General features: G+C 45.9%; 1 protein-coding gene across 1 annotated transcript; it reads left to right on the top strand.

The window, feature by feature from the left end:
* Positions 1-303: 303 nt before the first annotated feature.
* PPP1R10 (protein phosphatase 1 regulatory subunit 10) lies at positions 304-18,549 on the top strand. The gene is made up of 20 exons (XM_038553408.1): positions 304-519; positions 743-1,264; positions 7,253-7,370; positions 8,020-8,106; positions 8,268-8,403; positions 8,923-8,974; positions 11,596-11,673; positions 11,806-11,979; positions 12,187-12,292; positions 12,406-12,518; positions 13,860-13,960; positions 14,203-14,350; positions 14,428-14,586; positions 14,723-14,969; positions 15,156-15,219; positions 15,345-15,539; positions 15,702-15,777; positions 15,990-16,103; positions 16,262-17,017; positions 17,293-18,549. The coding sequence occupies exons 3-20, from the start codon at positions 7,264-7,266 to the stop codon at positions 17,400-17,402; spliced, it is 2,823 nt and encodes a 940-aa protein (XP_038409336.1). The 5' UTR covers positions 304-519; positions 743-1,264; positions 7,253-7,263; the 3' UTR covers positions 17,403-18,549.
* Positions 18,550-22,314: the final 3,765 nt, after the last annotated feature.

The raw sequence follows: 22,314 nt of genomic DNA, 5'->3' as shown, positions 1-22,314 counted from the left end.
GGAAGCGTAAAAGGGGGGCCGTGTGGAGAAGTCAATTTCTACTGCGTCACAATCGAATTTGGCCTCAAAATTGCGTTTTTCCTGAGCCAGTCAGTACGACTTCTAGATCTTATACTTACTGCTTGCGTTTTAAGCAATTTTGAGGGAGATTTCGAGGGACATCTTCTCACTGCGCATGCGCCGGCCCGGTTCTACCAACCAGGGTGAGAACTGTTCTCGAGGACGGAAGTGGTGGAAACAGAGGAAAGGGAGGTGCTAGGCTCCCCGGTCACGCGCTTGTCGGGGGGGCCAGGAAGGAGGCGGAAGAAAGTACCGAGGGGGAAGGGGCTGAGCGAAGGTGAAGGAAGGCTACCCAATCAGCTAGCGAGTTGTCTTTCGGGTTGGCCAATGAATTCACGCCTCGCGCACAATGTCTCGCGACAAGGGCGTTTCACTAGCATGTTTGGGCGCGTTGGGCGGCGTCCGGGTATAAAAGACACCGCCCGAGCAGACAGGCGCCATTCTGGGGTTCGTTTAGAGGTAAGTTTGGGTATCCTGTCGGTTGGAGGGTAAAGTATTGTTGAGCTTGTTGGACTGGGGAGGGGGTTAGGCATGGGTTGTTTTGAGGACCATGGCTTATGGAACGCGGCTGTGTTCTCGTTGGGACCTGGAGGTGTTTGACGACAACAATCATGGTACTTGTGCGTGTTTAAAGCAACCCGTGTTGATTGTATCTTTCTCCCTTGTGTTCCTTTTATCCCAGGTTTGAATTTTCTCGGAGAAAGACAGGCCGGTCACGAGGAAAAAAGAAACAAGCCGCAGCACCATCTAAGCCCTTGAGAGGATCCTGAGGGGGGAAAGGGAAAACAGCAGCCACCAGCCCAACCACTTGTGTCTTCTGCCCCTTCCCACCTGTCTTGCCCACCCCACCAGCCCACGCTGCATGGGACTTGAAATCTGTGGCCGAAGGACCGTCACCACATAACTTCAAAAATAATCAACCACCCACCCTTCCCAAACCCACCCAAATCCACTCATCCAGCGTTTACTTTTTTGAATCCACCCAGAACTTTTTTTCTACGACCCCCCCTCCCTAAATGGAGTTGGGTGGGGGGAAAATGAATACTGAGTTGGCCTTCAATTTTTTACGAGACTTTTTGATCCAATGAGGCCCCCCAAATAATTGAGTTTTGGGTCCTGGTTGGTTGTTTTGTTTTTTTTCTCCAAAATTTTAACCCCCTCCCCCCCTGAGCCCGAGGTGCTGACGTCGCAAAAAAATTGGATAGTAAGTGTCGAATTTTCCAAAACCAGCCTTGCAACAAGAACTCAACGTTTCCCGTTGTGAAACCAAAAATAATGAGAGGAAGAAATGAGCCAATAGAACAAAATAGAGAACTGGAGAAGGACCAAGCCGGTCACTTAATCTCCATTAAAAAGGGGCCTTTGGTCTAAACAGTCTTGTTCTCTCCCCTACCACCTACCTTCCTGCCCGGCTGCAGGCAAGGAAAGGGTGGAGGGAGGGCCAGCAAGTGAGGATTTTGACGGTTAACCCTTGGTAATCCAGCCAATTTCCAGACTGCCAAAGCCATAAGTGTTTGCTTTTTATAAGGAGGAATGGTTAACTTCCTCTTGTTAGCAGTCTTCAAAAGGGTTAATGAGCTCACATACAAAAGATGGTGGATCTTGTGGCTCAGAAGTCCCACTTCTTTGTGTGTGAGACAAGCAGGGCGTCTTTCAATTTGCCAGATTAATAAGCAATCTGTACATAAAGATTGCAGGGTAAGGAGATGGGCAGAAAAGTAATAGCTGGCTATGACTTTTTAAATGATTGTTAAATCCTCTCAATTTTAATGTAATTTGCTTGGGGTATATTTGTGTGCTTAAAATAGGTGGCAATCTAGGAATAAAGATTGCAAGACCCTAAATTCAATACAAAATATCTTAGTGCCAGTACATACAAGATAATGGGGAGGTAAAGAATGTTTTGTAATTGTTGCAGGTTGCATAGGTAATTTAAGAGCAAAAATGATTAACATTTTAACTTGATACGTTTTGGTGGGTGGGAAGGTTGGGAAATGTGGAATTCAGGAGTATAACTTTAAAAGCCATTTAGTGCAATTGAATGCTAGCTTTTCTAAAAGATTTGTGTCGTTAAAAGGAATTTTTTTCTTCCCTGCTTCAATATGGCGACTTTCCTTGTCCTTTTGTCTTCCAAGCGGCGTTGCAGGTTGTGTCTTGGCCCATTTTTCTCTTGTCCTCCCACCTCAATCCTATTTGTTGAGAGTGGTCCAAGTCCTCCCCTTTTCCCTTTATAGGGAGGATGGGGGTGGTCGATGGTAGCAGGTTGAACCTCAATTGCAAATTCAGTTCTTCCCCGCAGAAAATTGTTCTTTTAAATATTTTAATTGGTTTTATTTTCACAACTCTCTTCAATTAGGTCAAAGACCATTCAGGATGGGTGCTGGCTTGGGGTATTTTACTGAAAAGGGGTGTTTTTTTAATGTAACTGGCTGCCGGCAGAGCCGGGATGGCTTTTTAAGTTTTCCTCTTCTCCATTACAAAATGGCGTCGTCCCTGCTGCTTTGTTGTTTTTTCTCCCCCTTTTGCCATCCAGAGCTTAGGGCCGCCCTAGAAACTTGGTCAAGGGGGAGGAGCAGCTTGGAAAGGTGATGTAATCAGCTTTCTTCCTCTCCACCCTCTTGAAACTCCACCCCTGAGCCGATGCTCCCTCTGCACGCTGCGGCTAGACAGGAAGAAACCTTTTATCTTAAAAGGAAAAAGCTTTGTAGCAATTAGGTCTTGAAGTTGTCCCCTGGGCAGCTCTTGTAATTTAACAATCTGAGCCTGTTGCTTTTATTTCCACCTTCACTCATCACAACTGCTTGGAGGTTTTCCCCGCTTCAGTTGCCAGGGGTGGAAAAGCAGTCAAACCAACTATACTTAAGGCTGGGAGCCTTCTGGTGGGGGGTGTGTGTGTGAGGGAGAGCGCACGCGAGCGTGCTGTGTGGTGGGGGAATACTGGGGTAGGAGGACTTGGGAAAGTGACTTGAATAGACATGGGGCCTAATGACACTGAAATGTGCCATTTATGCCCAGGAGCCAGTCCTTGGGCCTGCTTTTGGTTGCTTTGTATAGAGACTGGGGGAGGGTGGGTACTTCAGGACTTCCTTTTAAATCACCCTTATTCCCACTTCTGGATTTGGGGATAAATTCTTTGTGTTTAGTGCTGTGTCACGTTCTCCAGTTGTGTAGCTCCTGTACTTTGGTACTAGGATTGAGAAATGAATAGGAAAGGAGGCGGCAGTTGTAAACTCAAGGCAGGGGGATGCGAGCTACGGTGTCTGGTAAGCAAAACGTTTCTGGTATTACATTTCACAACCTTCATTTCTTTTTTCCAAAGAACCACCTTTTTTTAATTTTTTTCCTTCCCTTTAGAAAGAAATTCCTTTAAAACGTTAGTGGAATAATAACGTCTTCATTTTTCAACTCATGCAGTGCTTTAGCAATGGGTGCATGTTTAAAGCCATGCTCTCAGGGTGATATTGGGTGTCCTGCCCCTTCTCTATCTTCCTCCAACTTTTTCAAAGTCAAATCTTGGTCAGATTTTCCATATCCTTTCCATTTTTTAAAGTCCTGCTTTGAAGCATGGAAGTTCTAGGCAGAATCAGAAAGCCATTTTGTACAGCTCTCCTATGGTGACCTGAGACTTTAGGGCTAATTTTCTGCTGGGTACAGATTCTCAAATTAGTACTTAGACTTCTGGATTGGGTGGGAGGGACTCTTTCACATGTCTATTGACCACAAATTTTTTATCTTTCAAGCAGTTTGCCATGTGCCTCTGCAGCATACCTTCCTTGGGAGCTGAATAGTCTACCCATTGGGGTTCCTGACCTCTAGTGAACAGGGTATTAATAAAGAAGATCTTCCTTAACATGGGAGATGGGGAAACAGGGTCTTCTAGGGAAACCACATCTATCCAGAGAACCTCGGAGAACCTGATCTTTATAGTTTGTGACTAGAGTTATATTTTGGATCTTTTGCTGGGGAGGGGGAGAGGGTGATTTTACATCCTTACTAAAAGGCAGATATGGTTTTCAAAATGAATTTGAGGATTAGGGACTTAGGAGAGGTAAGACCTTGTGCATCACCTAAAGATCTAATTCAGTCCACCAAGTGGTATAAGGACATATCTCAAACACCAAGAAAAGGAAGGGGAATGTTAGGGTCAGGTACAAAGCGTTTTCATTTCCAGAGTGCTAAGACTTATGTTAAGGTAAATTTGGATTCCCTTCTGTGTTACAAGTGTGATTGTTTTTAAAAGGGCTGTGATTTGCCATAGGGGTTTTGTCCTAAACCAATTAAGTTCTTTTCTTGGTGATGGGTAATAACTAGCCAAGTTAGATATTTTTCACTCTTAATTGAATAACCCTCAAGTAAAACTCAATTCAGAGGCTGGAGTGGGTGTCACTTTTAAGTTTCTCTCTGGTAAGATTTGAAGATTCCCCAGTGCCTATGCTCGTAGTGCTCATCTCCCTGGAAAATTCTTTTTTTTTTTTTTTTTTTCCCCTGGAAAATTCTTGATGAGAAGGAATGCACAGTTTAGGACTAGGTAGAGATAAGGCTGGGATTGTTCCCCTCCCCCTGCCCCTTCTGTACTGTCTTCAAGGAGTTTAAAAACAAAAGTATGCCCTAGATTGTTTGCTTCCAGGAAGCTTCCTCAAGCATTCATTTGAGGCTCCAAATAAGACTAATGTTGACACTTGGGTTACTGCCCCTCCTTCCCTGGACAACTCATTAGCCTTTTCCACTGTAGGTAGGCCTGCGCCAGGATTTTAGGCTCTTCATTCCTTTCCACTTGAGTGCCTTGTACCTTCTCTCAGAATGTACTGACTTTAAGGAAATTTGGTTGTGAGACACTTGGAGTCCTTCATTTTAAGTGACTCAAAACTAATTTGCCTGTAGGAAAGCCGTGAGAAAACCCATTTACATTTTGTCACAATTGCTACTTAGGAGATGAAACTTAATTCTGTTGATTATATTTCCAAAACATAAAAGGAAAAGTAATAGTGGAAAGTGAATATTTAAGATTTCTGTTTTATGTTCTAGCTTTCCCTGAGTATTTTTGCCTGTTATGAATGGGAATGAAAAAGTTGTCCCTGGGTCCCATTCCTAGCATAAGGCACTGGACAGAATTTAGCGTTGTGCTTATTGGTCTCTGGGGATGGTTAATTCTTCTCTGCTACCTTCTTAAGTGAAGGAACATTTCGGCTCAAGTGACCCTTTTTTTTTTTTTTTTTTAAAGTTTCTGAAGGAAGGAGAGGTAGCAGTCCTATTGGCTTAGCTCCTTGGTTATGCAAAATGTTCTCGAAGGTGGTGTATCTTCACTCTGGGTTTGAATCAGTGTGGTCAGCAGTATTTGGCCGGGTGGGAGTGGCGGTACTGGTTTGAAGTGTTGTTAATTTAAGTCTTTTTGTCAAATTGTATACATTGTGGTTGCTGATGATGATATGTACTGCTTTGGATTGACTCCTTGTTTTTCCAGTCGCCCCTAGATGGGAAGCCTGTTTTATCCCTTTGTTGTATCTGTGTATCTCTTGGTATGGTGTCTGTGTCGCTCTATGTTGTCTTACCACATGGGAAAAAATGCTTTTTTCTCCTTCCCTGTCTGTAAGAATCTGCACACTTCTGTGGATTTGGCCCGGGGGCTTCTAATCTATAGTATTCTACTTCAGTGTTTCTCTCTCTGACCTCAGGTTCTACCTGCCCTTGTGGAAATTCCAGGACAGCAGCAATGCACAGTTAACCCAGATTTGCTCACCACTCAGATTTCTTACCTCCTCACTCTGTATTCATCCTGCAGGTTATGATCTCAAGAACCAGCCCCTTCCTGCTCCTGCTGCTTCCTAGGTTGTTAGGACTTCTCTATTTAGAAATTTATTGGCCTTGTTGTTGGGAGGACTAAAAGTTGAGATTATTAGGCTTGGGTTTTTGTTTTGTTTTGTTTTGTTTTTAATTTGAGAACAAATAGAACATCTCTGTTATTTTATAAGAAACTTGGTCTTTTTTCCTGCACAAATAGAGTTATCTTTGTAAAACACAGATTTTCCCACCCTTCTGGGATCATGTCTGTTATCTGTACTATTAAGCTGGAGGCAAGAAATTGTTTTCTTCTTGTCTCCTTTCTACCCAGTGTTAGTCTTACATCCCAGACATAAGTATTACTTTCAGTTCTCAGAATCCCACTCAGAGCCACATTGATTCTAAATTAGCTTGGGTTTTGGACTAGAATTGCTTCACACTTTATCCCATAACAGCAGTTTAGCTTTTAATGAGCTCCTTTTCTAACCTGGTTTAAAGTAGCTACTTAAAATTTAATAGCATTTTTCAGCTTCTAGTTTTTTTCTATTCTTTTTGGCTTCATGGTTTCTAATATCAAGCCTTTCTTTTGGGGATCTTGGAAAGTGGTGTGGTTTTGAAGAGGAGTAGTGATCAGATTCTCATCTTTGCTTTTGAAATCACAAACCAGCCTTCCTCTTAACTTTGAAACCATAAAAATGTGTGTCGTATCTGGTTAACGAGTGGCAGTTCATTTCAAGACTTAGGATATAAAGGATTTCCTTTAAATCCATTTGTCTCCATTTCTAGGAAGGTACCCACAACTCTCTTGAGGGAAATAGGATGTTTTCTGGTTTTGTATCACCTACTAGTTTAGCTGATTGTCTCAGAGCGTGTTCTGGCGCTTGAGGTGATGATGATTCTTAATAGAGTGAGATAAAAAGGAACTGACTAATCTTAGAAGGCATATAGCCCAAGTGTCCAGGATTGGCCCAGTTCTTATTAAGCTATCCATTTTTTTCAAGCCAAATTTATCAGCAGCTAAGGGGAAATAGGACCTAACAAGGAGCAAAAAAGCCTGGGATTGTTGAGTTTTAGTATAGGAACTTGACTCTTAGCTCTCATACGATTTAGTGAAGTTCAGCTATCTAGAAAGGATGTAACTGGGAGGGAGAGAGAAATACGTGCTGCCCAGTTCTCCAGTCTAATTTTAGTCTTCCCATTCAGTCCTGTATTAACACCATGCTTAACTTGCCAGGGGTGGTGATGGTCTGTGTTGATTTTTTTCTTACCTAGAAAATGATGAGTGTAGTTGAATATAGATTGAATAATTAGTCACAAAATTTCATCTGCTGTAGAAGTGGAATTTATTAGAGGGTATAGTGGGATTGTCCTTGCCGGCCATTTATTCTGTGGGTTTATTTTGTCCTTGTCTTAGAAACTTCAATCATGGGTTCGGGTCCCATAGATCCCAAAGAGCTTCTCAAGGGCCTGGATAGCTTCCTTAACCGAGATGGGGAAGTCAAGAGTGTGGATGGGATTTCCAAAATCTTCAGGTGAGTCTGCCTATCTCTGGATTCATTGTGGTTAGAGTATATTGTAAGTTGTACTACATAAGGCAGAACAGGAATGAGTGTTCTCAGAGGGAAGAGGAAGATTCTAGAATAAGATTGGAATCCAGTAATTTTAGAGTAAATGATAGGAAGAAGTGATCCCTTGGTTCCTAGCCATAATAGAGTCTGGGTTTGGGAGTCATACTTTGAGAGGAAGGGAACAGGGAAGCCAGGTGACAGTTCTTGGTTCTGTTTTGGGTCACATTCCACATCCCAAACTGTTGTTTCCTTCAGGGCTCTGCCAGTCTCCCAGGGGAAGGCAAGAGACTAAGCCAGTCCTGAACAGACTATGAACAGCTGTTAGTGCTAGTATTCTTCACCGGGAAGCAGAATCAAGTGTGTCCTGTGGGTTAGAGAAGCAGTGATGTTCACCTCCCCAGAGGCTTCAGTGTCTCCTCAGTTGTCTTCCATCCTCTCATGGGATTCCATTGGACTCTGGATCCATCCCATCCCCCGAGAGGCTTGTGTGACCTTCCCACTCTGGCAGAGTCCCAAGTCATCAGGGATTTTTAGGCACTCCCACAGATCAGAGATGCTTCTGCTGAAAGAAGAGGCTCTTGCTCCATTTCTAAGCTTAATTTCCCTCCTACAGCCTGATGAAGGAAGCACGAAAGATGGTGAGTCGATGCACTTACTTGAACATTCTCCTGCAGACCCAGTCACCAGAAATATTGGTCAAGTAAGTGGGGAGGATCTGGGAGGCTGGGATGGGAAGATGTAGTTAGAAGGCAGGGGAGGTGAGGCATGGGGTTCCTAGGTCATTGACAGGGGAGTAGGAGTGTGGGATGTGGCACTCCAAAACCCAGGAAGGGCATTACAAATTCTACTACTTGCCTGCAGGTTTATTGATGTTGGTGGCTACAAGCTTCTTAACAACTGGCTGACTTATTCAAAGACAACCAACAACATTCCCCTCTTGCAGCAAATTCTGCTTACCCTGCAGCACCTCCCGCTCACCGTGGACCATCTCAAGCAGGTACCTTAAGTCTGTACAACACTAGTGCTCCTTTTTGCTTTAGCCTGACAGATAAAATACACCAACTCTGATGTGGTTGCAGTCTTGGACCTGTGCAGAAGAGTGATGGAAAAAAATAGGAGTATACTATCAGAAGGCTTGGTTTAAGCCCTTTAACAGATGTATGGTTAGGGCGCTTCTAGATATTTGAGCCTCAGTTTTCTCATCTCTTGTTGAAAATGATTTCTACCTACTTTGGTTGTTTTTAGAATTAAGTACGATTGCACCTATAAAGGTTTTGTAAAAGGTAAAGTACCATAGTAGCGGTGGTCGCCATTAGGGACTATTAAATTGTAGGCAGGGCACTCCAGTTGGTGGAGTGTGTGGCTCTTGATATCGGGGTTGTGGGTTTAAGCCCCATGTTGGGTGTAGAGATTACTTAAAATTTCACGAAAAAGAAATTGTGTGTTAGTGCAGTTGTAAGCTCCGAGAGGACTCCTGTTCCTCCTGGTACTTAACCTTTCTCCCCGTTTCTTGTAGAACAACACAGCCAAACTGGTGAAGCAGCTGAGCAAGTCAAGTGAGGATGAAGGTAGGGGCCAGTCCTTCCTCATCACTTCACTTCGTTACCTTCATGTCTCACTCCCATCCTTGAACTGTCCTGTCACTCCTTTCTACATCACCTTACTTTTCTCTTTCTTGTAAAAAAATTTCAAATGGGATTTGTCCATTTCTCTACCATTGAATGTAAGACAAGACAGCATACTTTTAACAAGAAGCTGGTTCTTGATATCTCTTGGTTGTGAAAGCTATGCACTTGAAATTCTTTGGAAAAAATAGTGTCATCCTAGAGAGTGTCATCATCATTTTCTTCTGTTATTCTAAATAAACGTAGCATATTCTGGGGCCTTCAGTGTGTGTTTCCTATATAGTTCTACCAGTAAATACCTTCCTATAGGCCATGGGTCAGATCCTGGATCCTGGAGTAGATCACAGCTTTGGTAGCAACAGTCTGTCTTTTTCTAAGATAAAGGGTTTTGGAGCCCTTGGCAAGGGCCATATAGTTCTGGCTTGAAGACAGAGCCTGGCTCCAGAAAGTCACAGCCTCTCCTTCAGTGAAGAAAAGGGTTTATACCCAGGGTACAAACCACTAGCACAAGATACTAGTGTGCCACAAGTGAGCAGTGTTCTAGGAGAGCTGATCCCCTCATCAGAATACAGGCTTGCTTTTTTGTCTAAAAGGAATGGCGTGCTAGGTCCTTTTGGAAGGAGGCTTTGGCAGTTTGGTGTGGAAAGAACATGTAGCCCTGGGTGAGCCTATCTGAAGTTCCTTTAGCTATAGGAGAAAACACTGGGAACATTTAGCAAGTTAAAGAGTTTAACTCACAGTGTTTAAGTGGAAAAACATTCTCTAGCCTTCCATTATTTTAGTAATATTAAATCTTGGTTTTGGGTCCTTTCAGATATTGAGCACTTCTGTGTTTGTGACATTACAAATTATCTTTAATAACTTATAATGTAAAACTACAGAATTTTCTATTAAATCATTGTTCATCTCTTATTTTTTCATTGCTGGGTATATTGTTCCCTGTTTTCCAGTTGTCTCAATTGTATTGCCACCTTTGAATGTAGATTTAATTGTTTTGTACTTCCTTTGGAAATTTGTACATTCCTAATAAAGTCTGACTAGACTATAGTATCAATTGGTCCAAAAAGGTTCAGGATATCCCTGTATTAGGGATGTACTGGAGTTTGTGTTGCCTTAATTATAGAAACTGCTAGTTGTGTGGGTATTTATTTGAAAAGTTTGGTTTTAATGTTTTCAATAATCTCATTATTAAACGAATCTGTAAGTGGAAAAGCTGGCAAGAGGATAGGTGCCATAGATAAGAGATGTGATTTGCCAAGTACGAAAAGCAAGAGCTGTAAAGGTCTTTGTTTTTTTTCCGTATATTTGGAAACACATTTTGTCCTTTAAATTCTCTGACCGTCTTTTTTTCTCTAAACACTGCCTTCCCCATCTCTAATGTGGTCTGCTTTATAAGCTCTTCGCTACACTTATTTGCTACATTTCCTTGATTTTTTTTTTTTAAGATTTTATTTATTCAGGCAGCCCGGGTGGCTCAGCGGTTTGGCGCCTGCCTTCAGCCCAAGGCGTGATCCTGGAGACCCGGGATCGAGTCCAACGTCAGGCTCCCTGCATGGGCCTGCTTCTCCCTCTGCCTGTGTCTCTGCACCCCTCTCTCTCTCTCTCTCTGTGCTTCTGTGTCTCTCTTATGAATAGAGCAGCAGAATGAAGCCAGTGTCCACACTCTTCCACTAACCATGTGTTAAAAGAACAAGAACTAAACTCAAGGAAAAAGCAGGCAGGGTTCAAGTGTCCAAACAGCTAAGAACAGTATTATTGTGTTGTCCTAAAGGCAAACAAAGTATCAAGGAGCCTGACTTAGATTCATCTTATAAAAGATTTTCTAGGGGATCCCTGGGTGGCTCAGGAGTTTAGCGCCTGCCTTCGGCCCACAGCATGGTCCTAAAGTCCTGAGAGCGAGTCCCGCATCGGGCTCCCTGCATGGAGCCTGCTTCTCTCTACCTCTCTTTCTGTATCTCTCATGAATAAATAAAATCTTAAAAAAAAAGAAAAGAAAAGAAAAGAAAAAGATTTTCTAGGCCACCTTTTTTCCTATAATGCCAATAGTAATAATGGCTTAAAAAAAATCAAATAGGGACACCTGGGTGGCTCAGCAGTTGAGCATCTGCCTTCAGCTGAGGGTGTGATCCCAGATTCAGGGATCGAGTCCAGCATTAGGCTCCCTGCATGGGGCCTGCTTCTCCCTCTGTGTCCCTCTCTCTCTCTCTGTTTCTGTGTCTCTCATTAATAAATAAATAAAATCTTAAAAAAATAAAGATTTTATTTATTCATGAAAGACACAGAGAGGCAGATACAGGCAGAGGAAGAAGCAGGCTCTTCACAGGGAGCCCGATGTGGGACTTGATCCCAGGAGCCCGGGATCACGACCTGAGCAGATGCTCAACCACTGAGACACCCAGGCCTCCCAAGAGTTTGAGCCTGTCTCATCTTCTCCTTAAAACTCTGGGCTACGTTTTCTGTTACATAGATTTTCACAGTATATCTTTAAACCTCTGTATTTTCTATTATTGGAAGAATAATATTTTTAGTTACTTAGGGATTTTCCCTTATACTCTCACCTGCAGAGCTCCGGAAATTGGCTTCAGTCCTTGTCAGTGACTGGATGGCTGTCATCCGCTCCCAGAGCAGTACCCAGCCTGCTGGTAAGCTCCTTAGTCTTTTATCCCTTGTATTTATTTCTTTCCCACTGGCCTTCGGTGGCTTTAGCCTGCTTCACCTCTTGACAGTCTTTCTCTTTAAATAAAATCCTTTTCTGCTTTGTTTTTTCACAACAGAGAAAGATAAGAAAAAACGTAAAGAAGAGGGGAAGAGTCGAACCACCCCTCCCGAGCGACCCTTGACTGAGGTGAAGGCTGAGACCCGGGCTGAGGAGGCCCCAGAGAAGAAGAAAGAGAAGCCCAAGTCTCTCCGAACCACAGCACCCAGTCACGCCAAGTTTCGTTCCACTGGTAGGGTGGTTGGCTGGTCTTGGGAGAGTCTGTGGGCAGATGTACACCTAGGGTCTTGTGGTGGAATAGTGGATTTATGACATGGGGAAGAGAGAAGATGGAAGACTAGTAGGTGAGGTTTGGGCTGGGTAAAGATTTAGTGTTGGAGTGGGGAGGAAGAGTTAGAGTGGTAATAAGTTCAACGCAATGGCATGTTTCTTCCCTCAGGGCTAGAGCTGGAGACCCCATCTTTGGTGCCTGTGAAAAAGAACGCCAGTGCAGTGGTGGTTTCTGACAAGTACAATCTTAAACCCATCCCCCTCAAGCGTCAGAGGTATGGCCCTTGTGTACTGGGTTCTGTGTGGGTTATGTCTGTGGACATGAGGGAGGAAGAGGGGGCAAGTTAGGGTGCATCAGAGATCATGTTGATGGCTCATCTTCCAACAGCACCACAGTTGCTCCAGGAGATGGTGCTCCCCCTGCAGAGAAGAAATACAAGCCACTGAACACCACACCAAATGCCACCAAAGAGATCAAAGTGAAGATCATCCCACCACAGCGTGAGTCTGAAGTAGAGGAACACACTTTGAATTGGGAGAGAACTCCATGGAAATGAGTTGGGGGGGTGGTACAAGATGGATTTCTTAGTTTTGTGTGCTTGTCTTAATTTTTGCACCTCTGGAGCTCCTCTTTCATAGGATTACTTAGAAGTAATCTTGGGTATGGGAATGGGGTGCTATTCGGTGACTGGTTCGGGGTGCTCCCAGTCTCGGGATAGTCGGTCCTGTCCATGAGGGTTGTTTTCCTAAGTCACCTGAGCTCTAATTAATACTGAAAGCCTCAAGTTGCTTTTATTTAGTTATTATTTATTACTAGTTAGTTAGTTAGTTTAGCCCCCCTGATGCGTGGGGCTCGATCCCAGGACCCTGGGATCGTGACCTGAGCTGAAGGCAGACGCTCAACCCCATGAGCCCCGCCAGACACCCCAAGTTGCCTGCCTTTATTTTTATTTATTTATTTATTTATTTATTTATTTATTTATTTATTTATTTATTTATTTATTTATTTTAAAGATTTATTTATTCATTCAGAGAGAGCAAGAGAGAGGCAGAGACATGGGCAGAGAGAGAAGCAGGCCCCATGCAGGGAGCCCGATGCGGGACTCGATCCCGGGTCTCCAGGATCGCACCCCAGGCTGCAGGCGGTGCTAAACCGCTGTGCCACCCGGGCTGCCCAGTTGCCTGCCTTTAAAAGAAAGAATAGGGCACCTGGCTGGCTCAGTTGGAGGAACATGCAACTCTTTATCTCCAGGTCATGAGTTCAAGCCCCCATGTTGGTTATAGAATTTCTTTTTTTTATTTTAAAGATTTTATTTATTTATTCATGAGAGACAAAGAGAAAGAGAGGCAGAGGGAGAAACAGGCTCCACGCAGGGAGCCCGATGTAGGACTCCATCCCGGGTCTCCAGGATCACGCCCTGGGCCGAAGGCAGACGCTCAACCACTGAGCCACCCAAGCATCCTGATTATAGAATTTTTAAAAACAGGGGCAGCCCCAGTGGCCCAGCAGTTTAGCATGCCACCTTCGGCCTAGGGTGTGATCCTGGAGACCGGGATCGAGTCCCACGTCAGCTCCCTGCATGGGGCCTGCTTCTCCGTCTGCCTCTCTCTCTGTATCTCTCATGAATAAATAAAGTCTTTTTTAAAAAAACTGAAAAACAAAATTAAAAAAAATTTTTTTTTTCTTGTATGAATCCAGCATATGCATCCTGGCCACCTTGAACTTAACTGTGTCCTAAGTTGGGGTAGGGTCTCCATTGGCCCATTTCCTGCTCAAACTTTGTAGGAATAGGATTGTGAAAGAGGTCTGATGGTTCCATTTTATGCTTTATCCTCTTGTAGCTATGGAGGGCCTGGGCTTCCTGGATGCACTCAATTCAGCCCCTGTTCCAGGCATCAAAATTAAGAAGAAGAAGAAGGTGTTGTCACCCACAGCTGCCAAGGTATGAGCCCTGTGCCGTAGATGTCAATGACAGGATATCTAAAGTGAAAGGAAGGGCCCAGGAATGGTTGGGAGGACCACAGGATGTGGACTGGGGTGAGGGTTGGGGGGCTGGCAGTGGGAGACGCAAAGTCTTCCTTCATCTGAATCCGCAGGGGAGCCTGTCTAGGATGCTGGACTAACTGCCTTACCTTAACCTTGGCTTTCGTGTCAACTCATTAACTTCTTTTTCTTTCACAATAGCCAAGCCCGTTTGAAGGGAAAACGAGCACAGAACCGAGCACGGCCAAACCTTCTTCCCCAGAACCAGCACCAACTTGTGAGGCTATGGACACAGATCGCCCAGGAACCCCAGTTCCCCCTGTTGAAGTCCCAGAGCTCATGGATACAGGTAAGTCTAGAAATTGGTTCAGGTTTGGGGGGTTTCTAAAAGGAACGACCTGGATCTGATACCTCTCCTGCTTCCAGCCTCTTTAGAGCCAGGAGCGCTGGATGCAAAGCCCGTGGAGAGTCCCGGAGATCCCAGCCAGCTGACCCGGAAAGGCAGGAAGAGGAAGACGGTGACATGGCCTGAGGAGGGCAAACTGAGAGAATATTTCTATTTTGAACTGGATGAAACTGAACGAGGTGAGCCGTCAAGGTTCTTGTGTAGTAGATGGGTATAGAGAGTTTATTTTTATTTATTTACTTATTTTGGGGTCTAGAGAGTTTAAAAAGGACTTGTTTGGTGCTTATATTTTCTCTTTTCTCTCCTTGCCACTAGTAAATGTGAATAAGATCAAGGACTTTGGTGAGGCAGCTAAGCGAGAGATACTGTCAGACCGACATGCATTTGAGACGGCCCGGCGTCTGAGCCATGACAACATGGAGGAGAAGGTGCCCTGGGTGTTCCCCCGGCCCCTGGTTCTGCCCTCACCTCTTGTCACCCCTGGAAGCAACAGCCAGGAGCGATACATCCAGGCTGAGCGGGAGAAAGGAATCCTTCAGGAGCTCTTCCTGAACAAGGAAAGGTGAGCAGAACCGGGTTCACACCCTGGGCATGAACCATGTCCACGTTAAGTGCTTGGACTCCTGAGAGGAACATGCCCTGGGGTAATTCAGAAGGGGGTGGGGGCTAGGGAATGTGAGGGCTTGAATAAATAATTTAACTATCTTTTTTTTTTTTCTTGTCCCATCACCTGTGGCATTCCTAATAGTCCTCATGAACCTGATCCTGAACCCTATGAACCTGTACCCCCAAAGCTCATCCCCCTAGATGAGGTGAGCATATGCTATGTGGTGGTGGAGTTGTGATTGATCTTAGTACGTCTTTCAGCATTTTTCAGTTTCAAATGGAATGTCTCTTCATTCTTTCAAAGCTAGTCCTGATTGTTCTGTTCTTGCAGGAATGTTCCATGGATGAGACCCCATATATTGAGACCCTGGAGCCTGGGGGAGCTGGTGGCTCACCTGATGGAGCAGGTGGCTCCAAGTTGCCTCCTGTCCTGGCCAATCTCATGGGAAGCATGGGTGCTGGGAAGAGCCCCCAGGGTCCTGGAGGAGGAGGCATCAATGTCCAAGAGATCCTCACCTCCATCATGGTATATGAGCCCGCCTTCCTCTTTTCCACTTTGTCTGGAATCTGCCTTTCTGTATACCCCAGTAGTTGTCTTCTCACTTACCTCTTCATCTAGCTCTCTTTTCTTTACTAGTTTTTACCCTTGCATTCTGTTGACTGGCTCTTTATTCACCTTGCCTCACAGGGTAGCCCAAATAGTCATCCCTCAGAGGAACTGCTAAAGCAACCAGACTATTCAGACAAGATCAAGCAGATGCTCGGTAATCACCAGGGCCAGGGAGGAAGCCTACTGTGGAGTTGGTGTGGGGGGAGCAGGGTGAGCAAAGGTATTGCTTCTGCTAGGAGGGAAGACTGGATGGAGCTTTGGTCTGACAAGTTGGTCTGAGAGGGCCAGAGGGGCATACCTAAGGAGGAAGTCATGCCACTCTTCTAGAATCCTCTTGCTGACTATATTTTGTTTTTTAATTAACAGTGCCACATGGATTATTAGGCCCTGGTCCAATAGCCAATGGTTTCCCACCAGGAGGTCCTGGGGGTCCCAAGGCCATGCAGCACTTCCCCCCTGGACCTGGAGGACCTATACCAGGTAGGTGGGAAATGAGAGGTTGGAATGGGTTTATCTGCTTAATTTTGGCTTAGTAATAGTGTAGGATTGACCAAAAGGTGGGAGGTAGGTTAGGCTGGGAGAGGCCATCCCTGAGTGTAACAAGTCGCTGATACGGTCTCCCTTTCTTTCCATAACAGGTCCTCATGGAGGCCCTGGTGGGTCAGTGGGTCCGCGTCTCTTGGGTCCCCCACCCCCTCCACGAGGGGGTGATCCCTTCTGGGATGGCCCAGGTGACCCCATGCGAGGTGGCCCAATGCGGGGTGGCCCAGGACCAGGTCCTGGACCATACCATAGAGGCCGTGGTGGCCGAGGAGGAAATGAACCACCTCCTCCTCCTCCTCCCTTCCGGGGGGCCAGGGGAGGTCGCTCTGGAGGAGGACCTCCAAATGGACGAGGGGGCCCTGGTGGGGGCATGGTTGGAGGTGGTGGTCATCGTCCACATGAAGGCCCTGGTGGGGGCATGAACAGCAGCAGTGGACATCGTCCTCATGAAGGCCCTGGTGGTGGTATGGGTGGTGGGCATCGCCCCCACGAAGGCCCTGGCAGTAGCATGGGTGGAGGTGGGGGACATCGTCCTCACGAAGGCCCTGGTGGTGGCATGGGCAGTGGCAGTGGCCATCGTCCTCATGAAGGCCCTGGCAGTGGCATGGGTGGAGGCAGTGGACATCGCCCCCATGAAGGTCCTGGTGGAGGAATGGGTGCTGGTGGTGGACATCGCCCCCATGAAGGTCCTGGACATGGGGGGCCCCATGGCCACCGGCCTCATGATGTCCCTAGTCACCGAGGCCATGACCATCGAGGGCCACCACCTCATGAGCACCGTGGCCATGATGGCCCTGGCCACGGAGGAGGGGGCCACCGAGGGCACGATGGAGGCCACAGCCACGGAGGAGGTGAGAATGGTTCCTGCTCATTGCATGGCTTTTGGTGTTCCATTTAAGTTTTGGGGTAGCATCATCACTCCCCCCGGGTGTGGTAGGACAGACACGTCCCCCTATTTTCAGCATGCCTGGCAGTTGCTATTCTTTGCCCTTCCCTCAAATCCGTAAGATTCCGTATCTCCCTGCACGCTAGTTTTCAGGGTGCTATGGACAGGGTGGGGGTGGGGAGGCAAGGGTGGCATTGACCTCTGAGCCGTGTTCTAACTGTTCTGCCATCGTTCCCACAGATATGTCCAACCGCCCTGTGTGCCGACATTTCATGATGAAGGGCAATTGCCGCTATGAGAACAACTGTGCCTTCTACCACCCGGGTGTCAATGGGCCCCCCCTGCCCTAGGGACTGCCTCCTCTGCCCCCCCTGCCCCACACCCCATGGACTGCAGCCTTGCTCCTTCGACCCTCTTATGGCTTCTGTGAGGCCCACTGTCCCGTCCCCTGCTGATGAGGAGCCGGCCCCTCAGTCCCCACCTGCTTGGGTTTCTGGGGGTTTTGTGATCACTGGTGCACATCGATGTACATATTTTCCTCCAGTCTGGGGAGGAGAGAGACTGGATACATTCTGTACCCTGGATGGCTGAAGAGAAGACCCGGTTGGCTTCAGTTTTTGAGATTGGCCCTATAGCCCCAAACCCCTTTCCAGTATTGCCCTTTATGCCTGAGAACCTAAAGCTGGTTATCCTGAAGAACACCTCTACTCTCCTATTGTGGGTCCTCCACACGCACACAACTGATACGGAATCAGCTGCACTTATGAAATCCTCCCAGCCAAGTTCATTATTCTTCATGGGGTGGGGAGATGGTAAAAAGGGGTATTATATATCCCGCTGCACTGAGAGGGCTCAATCAGGCTGGATTTGAGTTCTGGAATACATCATCCCCACTTCTCCCTGGACACAGGCTTTTTACATTGAGTCCTTTCTCAAGTCAGACTTTGCAACCTGTGAACACCCAAGTCTGCACCATGGGTCTGCTAGTTCCAGTGATGGCCAATTCATGTCCTGCAGCCAGTGGAAGTTGCAGCTGGCATAGGTGAGACTGGTGGTGGTGGTCCACCCTCACCTGCAGCTCATTCTGGAAACTTTGTAAAACACTTCATTGAGACCAGCTTTTCATCAATTTGCCCGGCACGCTGGGCCTGACAAGTCACACTACATGCACTGCCTTCAGGAGTTGGCATACTCTTGCCCCCCACCTGGAACCTTGTCAGTGTGAGGCCTCTGGCTCCCTTGCCCTGTCAGCCACCTCTGAGTCCCACCAGGTGCCTTCCTGGGTGGGTGCCGCAAGCTGACGCACCCTTCCCCAGCCCTCTCCTTCCGAGGTTTTGGCATCAGTTGTTTTCTATGAAAACAGTGGATTGGTTGGCTTTTGTGCAGGGTCTTGTGTTAGAGCCATGATGGATTTGAGGGATGAGTATTTTTTTTCTTTTGGTTTTGTATATTTTGTACATTAATAATAAACAGTGGAAAGAGAAGCAGCTTATTTAACCCCTAGTGTGTTTGGGCTCTGTTTAAACAAGAACGGCCATTGTCCTCTATTTTAAGTACATTAGTACAAACCTCTATGGAATCTTTAGTCCTTTGAGGAGCTGAAGTTCTGTTGTGAGATAGCATGGGTATTAAGTGAAGTATTTTGAATATAAGGAACCACAGGTACAGAGTAAGTCCCTTGGGTCGACATCCTTTGAGCAGCATTGGGACCTAGGGGAGCAGCTTTTCAGATGGCTGGAGCTGCAGGTGGTGTTAGCGGACACTGACTTCACCTAGTTGAACCTACCATCCCTGTGGGGTCGCTTAGGAAAGGAATTCCAGTGAGTGGGAGGAAGGGGTAAAATGAAGCAGTTTCTGGGGGAAGGAAAAACCAGTGGCTCCTTTTCTCAGTGGAGAAAGAACAGTACAGGCTGAGGCTGCTATTCCCTCAAAAAGTGGCTCTGCAGGGCAGGCATTACTAGGCCGACTTGCCTGACATTGGCTCCTTAAGGACAGCTATCCAGGGCTTCCATCATGGGGTGAGGTCTTGGGGAGGCAGGTTTTGGAGATCAGAATGTAGAAGGATAGGATTAACTCCAAATAGGAATTTCTGCTATTACTGAAATTAGGAATTAGAGTGCATTTTGGGGAGGAAGGTGGGCTATGGGAGCAGGAGTTCAGGAAGAATGGTCTTCAGGGGTACCTGGCGGGCTTGGGAGAGCATGAGACTCCATCTGGGGGTTATGAGGTGGAGCCCAATGTTGGGCCTAGAAATAACTTAAAACATAAAAAAACAAACAAAAAAACACCAGTTTTCAAACTCTTAACATTCATCAGAATCATCTGAGGGGCTTTTTAGAAGGCATGAGGAATGAGTCCAGCACATATTCTGGTCAGTAGTTCTGGGAGAGATCCTGAGTTTGCTTCTAGCAAGTTCCCAGGTGCTGATGCCCATTGGAAAGCACTGAAAACTGCCGTACAACCGAGTTTCTTGGCTGCTGTTTCAAGAATTGGCCACAGGAGGGCAACAACCTACATTTCACGGGCCTCATTTACATGAACAAGGCCAATGGGGTTATTTTTATTTTGCCTTTGCCCACAGAGGCTGCACTCCCTGCTTAGCCACTGTAAGTGGCTCTGTGCACTTAGGATCTGAGAGCACCCAAACTAAGAGGCCACAGAACCTTGAAAGGGCTCAAAGTTTTTTCTATTTTAAAAATGAGTTCACCCATCATCTTTCCTTCAAATTCTCCACGAAAATCCAAAGTAACCTGTTGAGATTTTTTTTTGGTGGAGGCTGATCATCCTCTCCATTTCAGGCACTGACCCACTCCATCCATACCTTCACCAAGTCCCTACAGGCACCTCTCCATTTCAGCCGGTCTGTTCTTTCTCATTCATTTCCCTCACCCCCAAATAGCCTTCCCGCTGTAGCCTCTCTGCCAATCCCTCCCCAGGCACACCGGCTCCATCTCTAATTCTGGCTCATCAGGAGTGTTCTAGTTCTCCCATTCCTACTCCCGAGCAGCAAACCTAATGTTGCAAAAACGCAAAATCCTACCATCTTGGCTCCGTACGAATCACTAGCAGCAACTCTACTGCTGCTTGCCAAGTGCTAACTCCTGTCTAGCACCAGAACTCCTGAGCGAGCCCCATCCAATGGGGACACCATTTCGCCTTCAACTAAATCTGAGTCTACCTAATTTTTCTTTCCCAAAGAAGGGTGGCTCTTTCCAAGGCAGTATCCAACCCTTCTCTCGGTATCTTCCTGTGTCCTCCACCCAGAAACCAGAATTTTGTAAAAATGAGAAAACCTCAATTCTTACCACTGTGTAGAGATCAGTGGCCGCCTATTTCTCCCCAAACTGTACCTTAACTCCCCATCAAGGCTTACAGGCTCAGAGTGTCCTGGCCTCTGCTTCCGCCCTTCCCAGCTTCAGGGTCTCTGCACACGGTGGTTTCTTCCCTAGGGGGGCTCTTCTTCCCCACTCATCTAGTCCCTTCACCATCTTCAGGCTCTGGCTTTAAGATTACTTCCTGAGAAGTCAACTTGACCCACATGATTTAAAGATGAGCCCTCTACTTTCCTGGCACCATGCTTCCTTTGACGTGCTCCAAAGGGACTAGAGTTCCTATCGTTGCCCTAACAGGCTTCCAGGTGATGCTCACGCTGCTGGCCTAGACACTTTGTAAACCACTACCCGAGAACAGCCAGTTCAAGTGTTCAGTTGCATTTAGCATAGTCACACAAAGGCAACTTTGGCCTCCTCGAGTGCTGTATGGCCACAAGGCTCTCTCCTGGATTTCACTTCTCCAATTGTACTGACACTATTCCCAAAAACCCCTTGTGTATTCCTAAAACACAGTGCTATCCCGGTTCCAGGCTCCTCCAGAACTTGTGCTTTGGTCACCTTGTCCACATTTTACACGAGGGAAGATGTTCAGGATACTGAAGTCAGATAAACGAGGACGATTACAAAAACAAAAACAAAACAAGGGCCAATGTGAGCAACAAATGTCTCTGTTGAAGGCGGAGGACTGTGGGCGGGTCTTGGTCCTCGGAGTCTTCATTAGGAAGCTGTGCAGAAGAATCTGCTTTTCAAAAACACTTCTACGGCACTTACTATGTACAACAGTACACAATTTATAGATAACAAAAGTTGTTTATGAATATTTAATTGTTAACGGAATCCATTTTCCAGGCTTTGAGTTATCCATATATACTGTATCACGTAAACTGTGTGGCAGCCCAAATGGCTCAGCGGTTTAGCGCCACCTTCAGCCCAGGATGTGACTGATCCTGGAGTCCCGGGATCCAGTCCCACGACAGGCTCCCTGCACGGAGCCTGCTTCTCCCTCTGCCTGTGTCTCTGCCTCTTTCTCTCTGTCTCTCTCATGAATAAATAAATAAAATCTTAAACAAACTGTGTTTAAAAGATTTGAGAGACACGGGGAGGGAGAGAGCGTGCTTGTGCACGCGTGAGCAGGATGGGTGGAGGAAGGAAGGGAGGGAGGGAGGGAGGGAGGGAGGAGGGAATCCTAAGCAGACTCTGCTGAGGGCAGAGCCAGACATGGCGCTCAACCTCCCAACCCCTAAGATCATGAAGGGAGCCAAAATCAAGAGCCAAAGGCTCAAATGATAAGCCATCCAGGCACACCTTCTTTGTGCTTTCTGGATTCAATTGCGTTTATGCTGCTTTTTTTGGGGTGAGAAGGAGCAACCTTTTGCTCATATTTAAGTGATTAATAATTCCTTTAACTATGTATATTGAATGAAAAAGTACAATTTGTGTCAGAAGCGGTTTTGGAGCATCTGAAGTACTTGTGAAATTAGTGATCAAAACCTTAAATTGTAAAATTTTGGTGTTCCTTTTATAAATAACATTCCTACATATTTTACGAATCCTCTAGACTAGTGAACTGAAAATTTTAAGTGTAAAGTGTAACTTTAATTACACTTTAATTTACAATTAAACTTTAATTTAACTGAAATTTTAAGTGTAAGTGTAACATGTAACAAAAGCAGAAATTTAAAGCACTTCACAAAATAATTGCACATCTAATCCCTTAATAATAACCCTACAAGGTAGGTATTTTTTATCATCTTCATTTTACAGAAGAGGAAAAGGTACCAACACCATGCCATTAGTAAGTAGACCTGAAGCCTGGTCCCCATTGCTCTGTGACAAGAGTTACTTCATACAACTGTGGAAATTACTTCACATGGAACATCTTACTCAGATGCTTGGTTCAAGATCCTGATTATTTCCCCCTCAAATTCCG

This window comes from Canis lupus, chromosome 12 (assembly GCF_011100685.1).
Source record: "Canis lupus familiaris isolate Mischka breed German Shepherd chromosome 12, alternate assembly UU_Cfam_GSD_1.0, whole genome shotgun sequence".
Lineage (NCBI taxonomy): Eukaryota > Metazoa > Chordata > Mammalia > Carnivora > Canidae > Canis > Canis lupus.
This window is presented reverse-complemented; position numbering and strand designations above follow the sequence as displayed.

Excerpts from the sequence above, each read along its gene's own strand:
- PPP1R10 (XM_038553408.1), top strand. The coding sequence starts at position 7,264 with ATGGGTTCGGGTCCCATAGATCCCAAAGAGCTTCTCAAGGGCCTGGAT. Across the intron at positions 14,587-14,722 it reads ACTGGATGAAACTGAACGAG|TAAATGTGAATAAGATCAAG; the intron begins GTGAGCCGTCAA and ends CCTTGCCACTAG. Across the intron at positions 15,540-15,701 it reads AGATCCTCACCTCCATCATG|GGTAGCCCAAATAGTCATCC; the intron begins GTATATGAGCCC and ends CTTGCCTCACAG.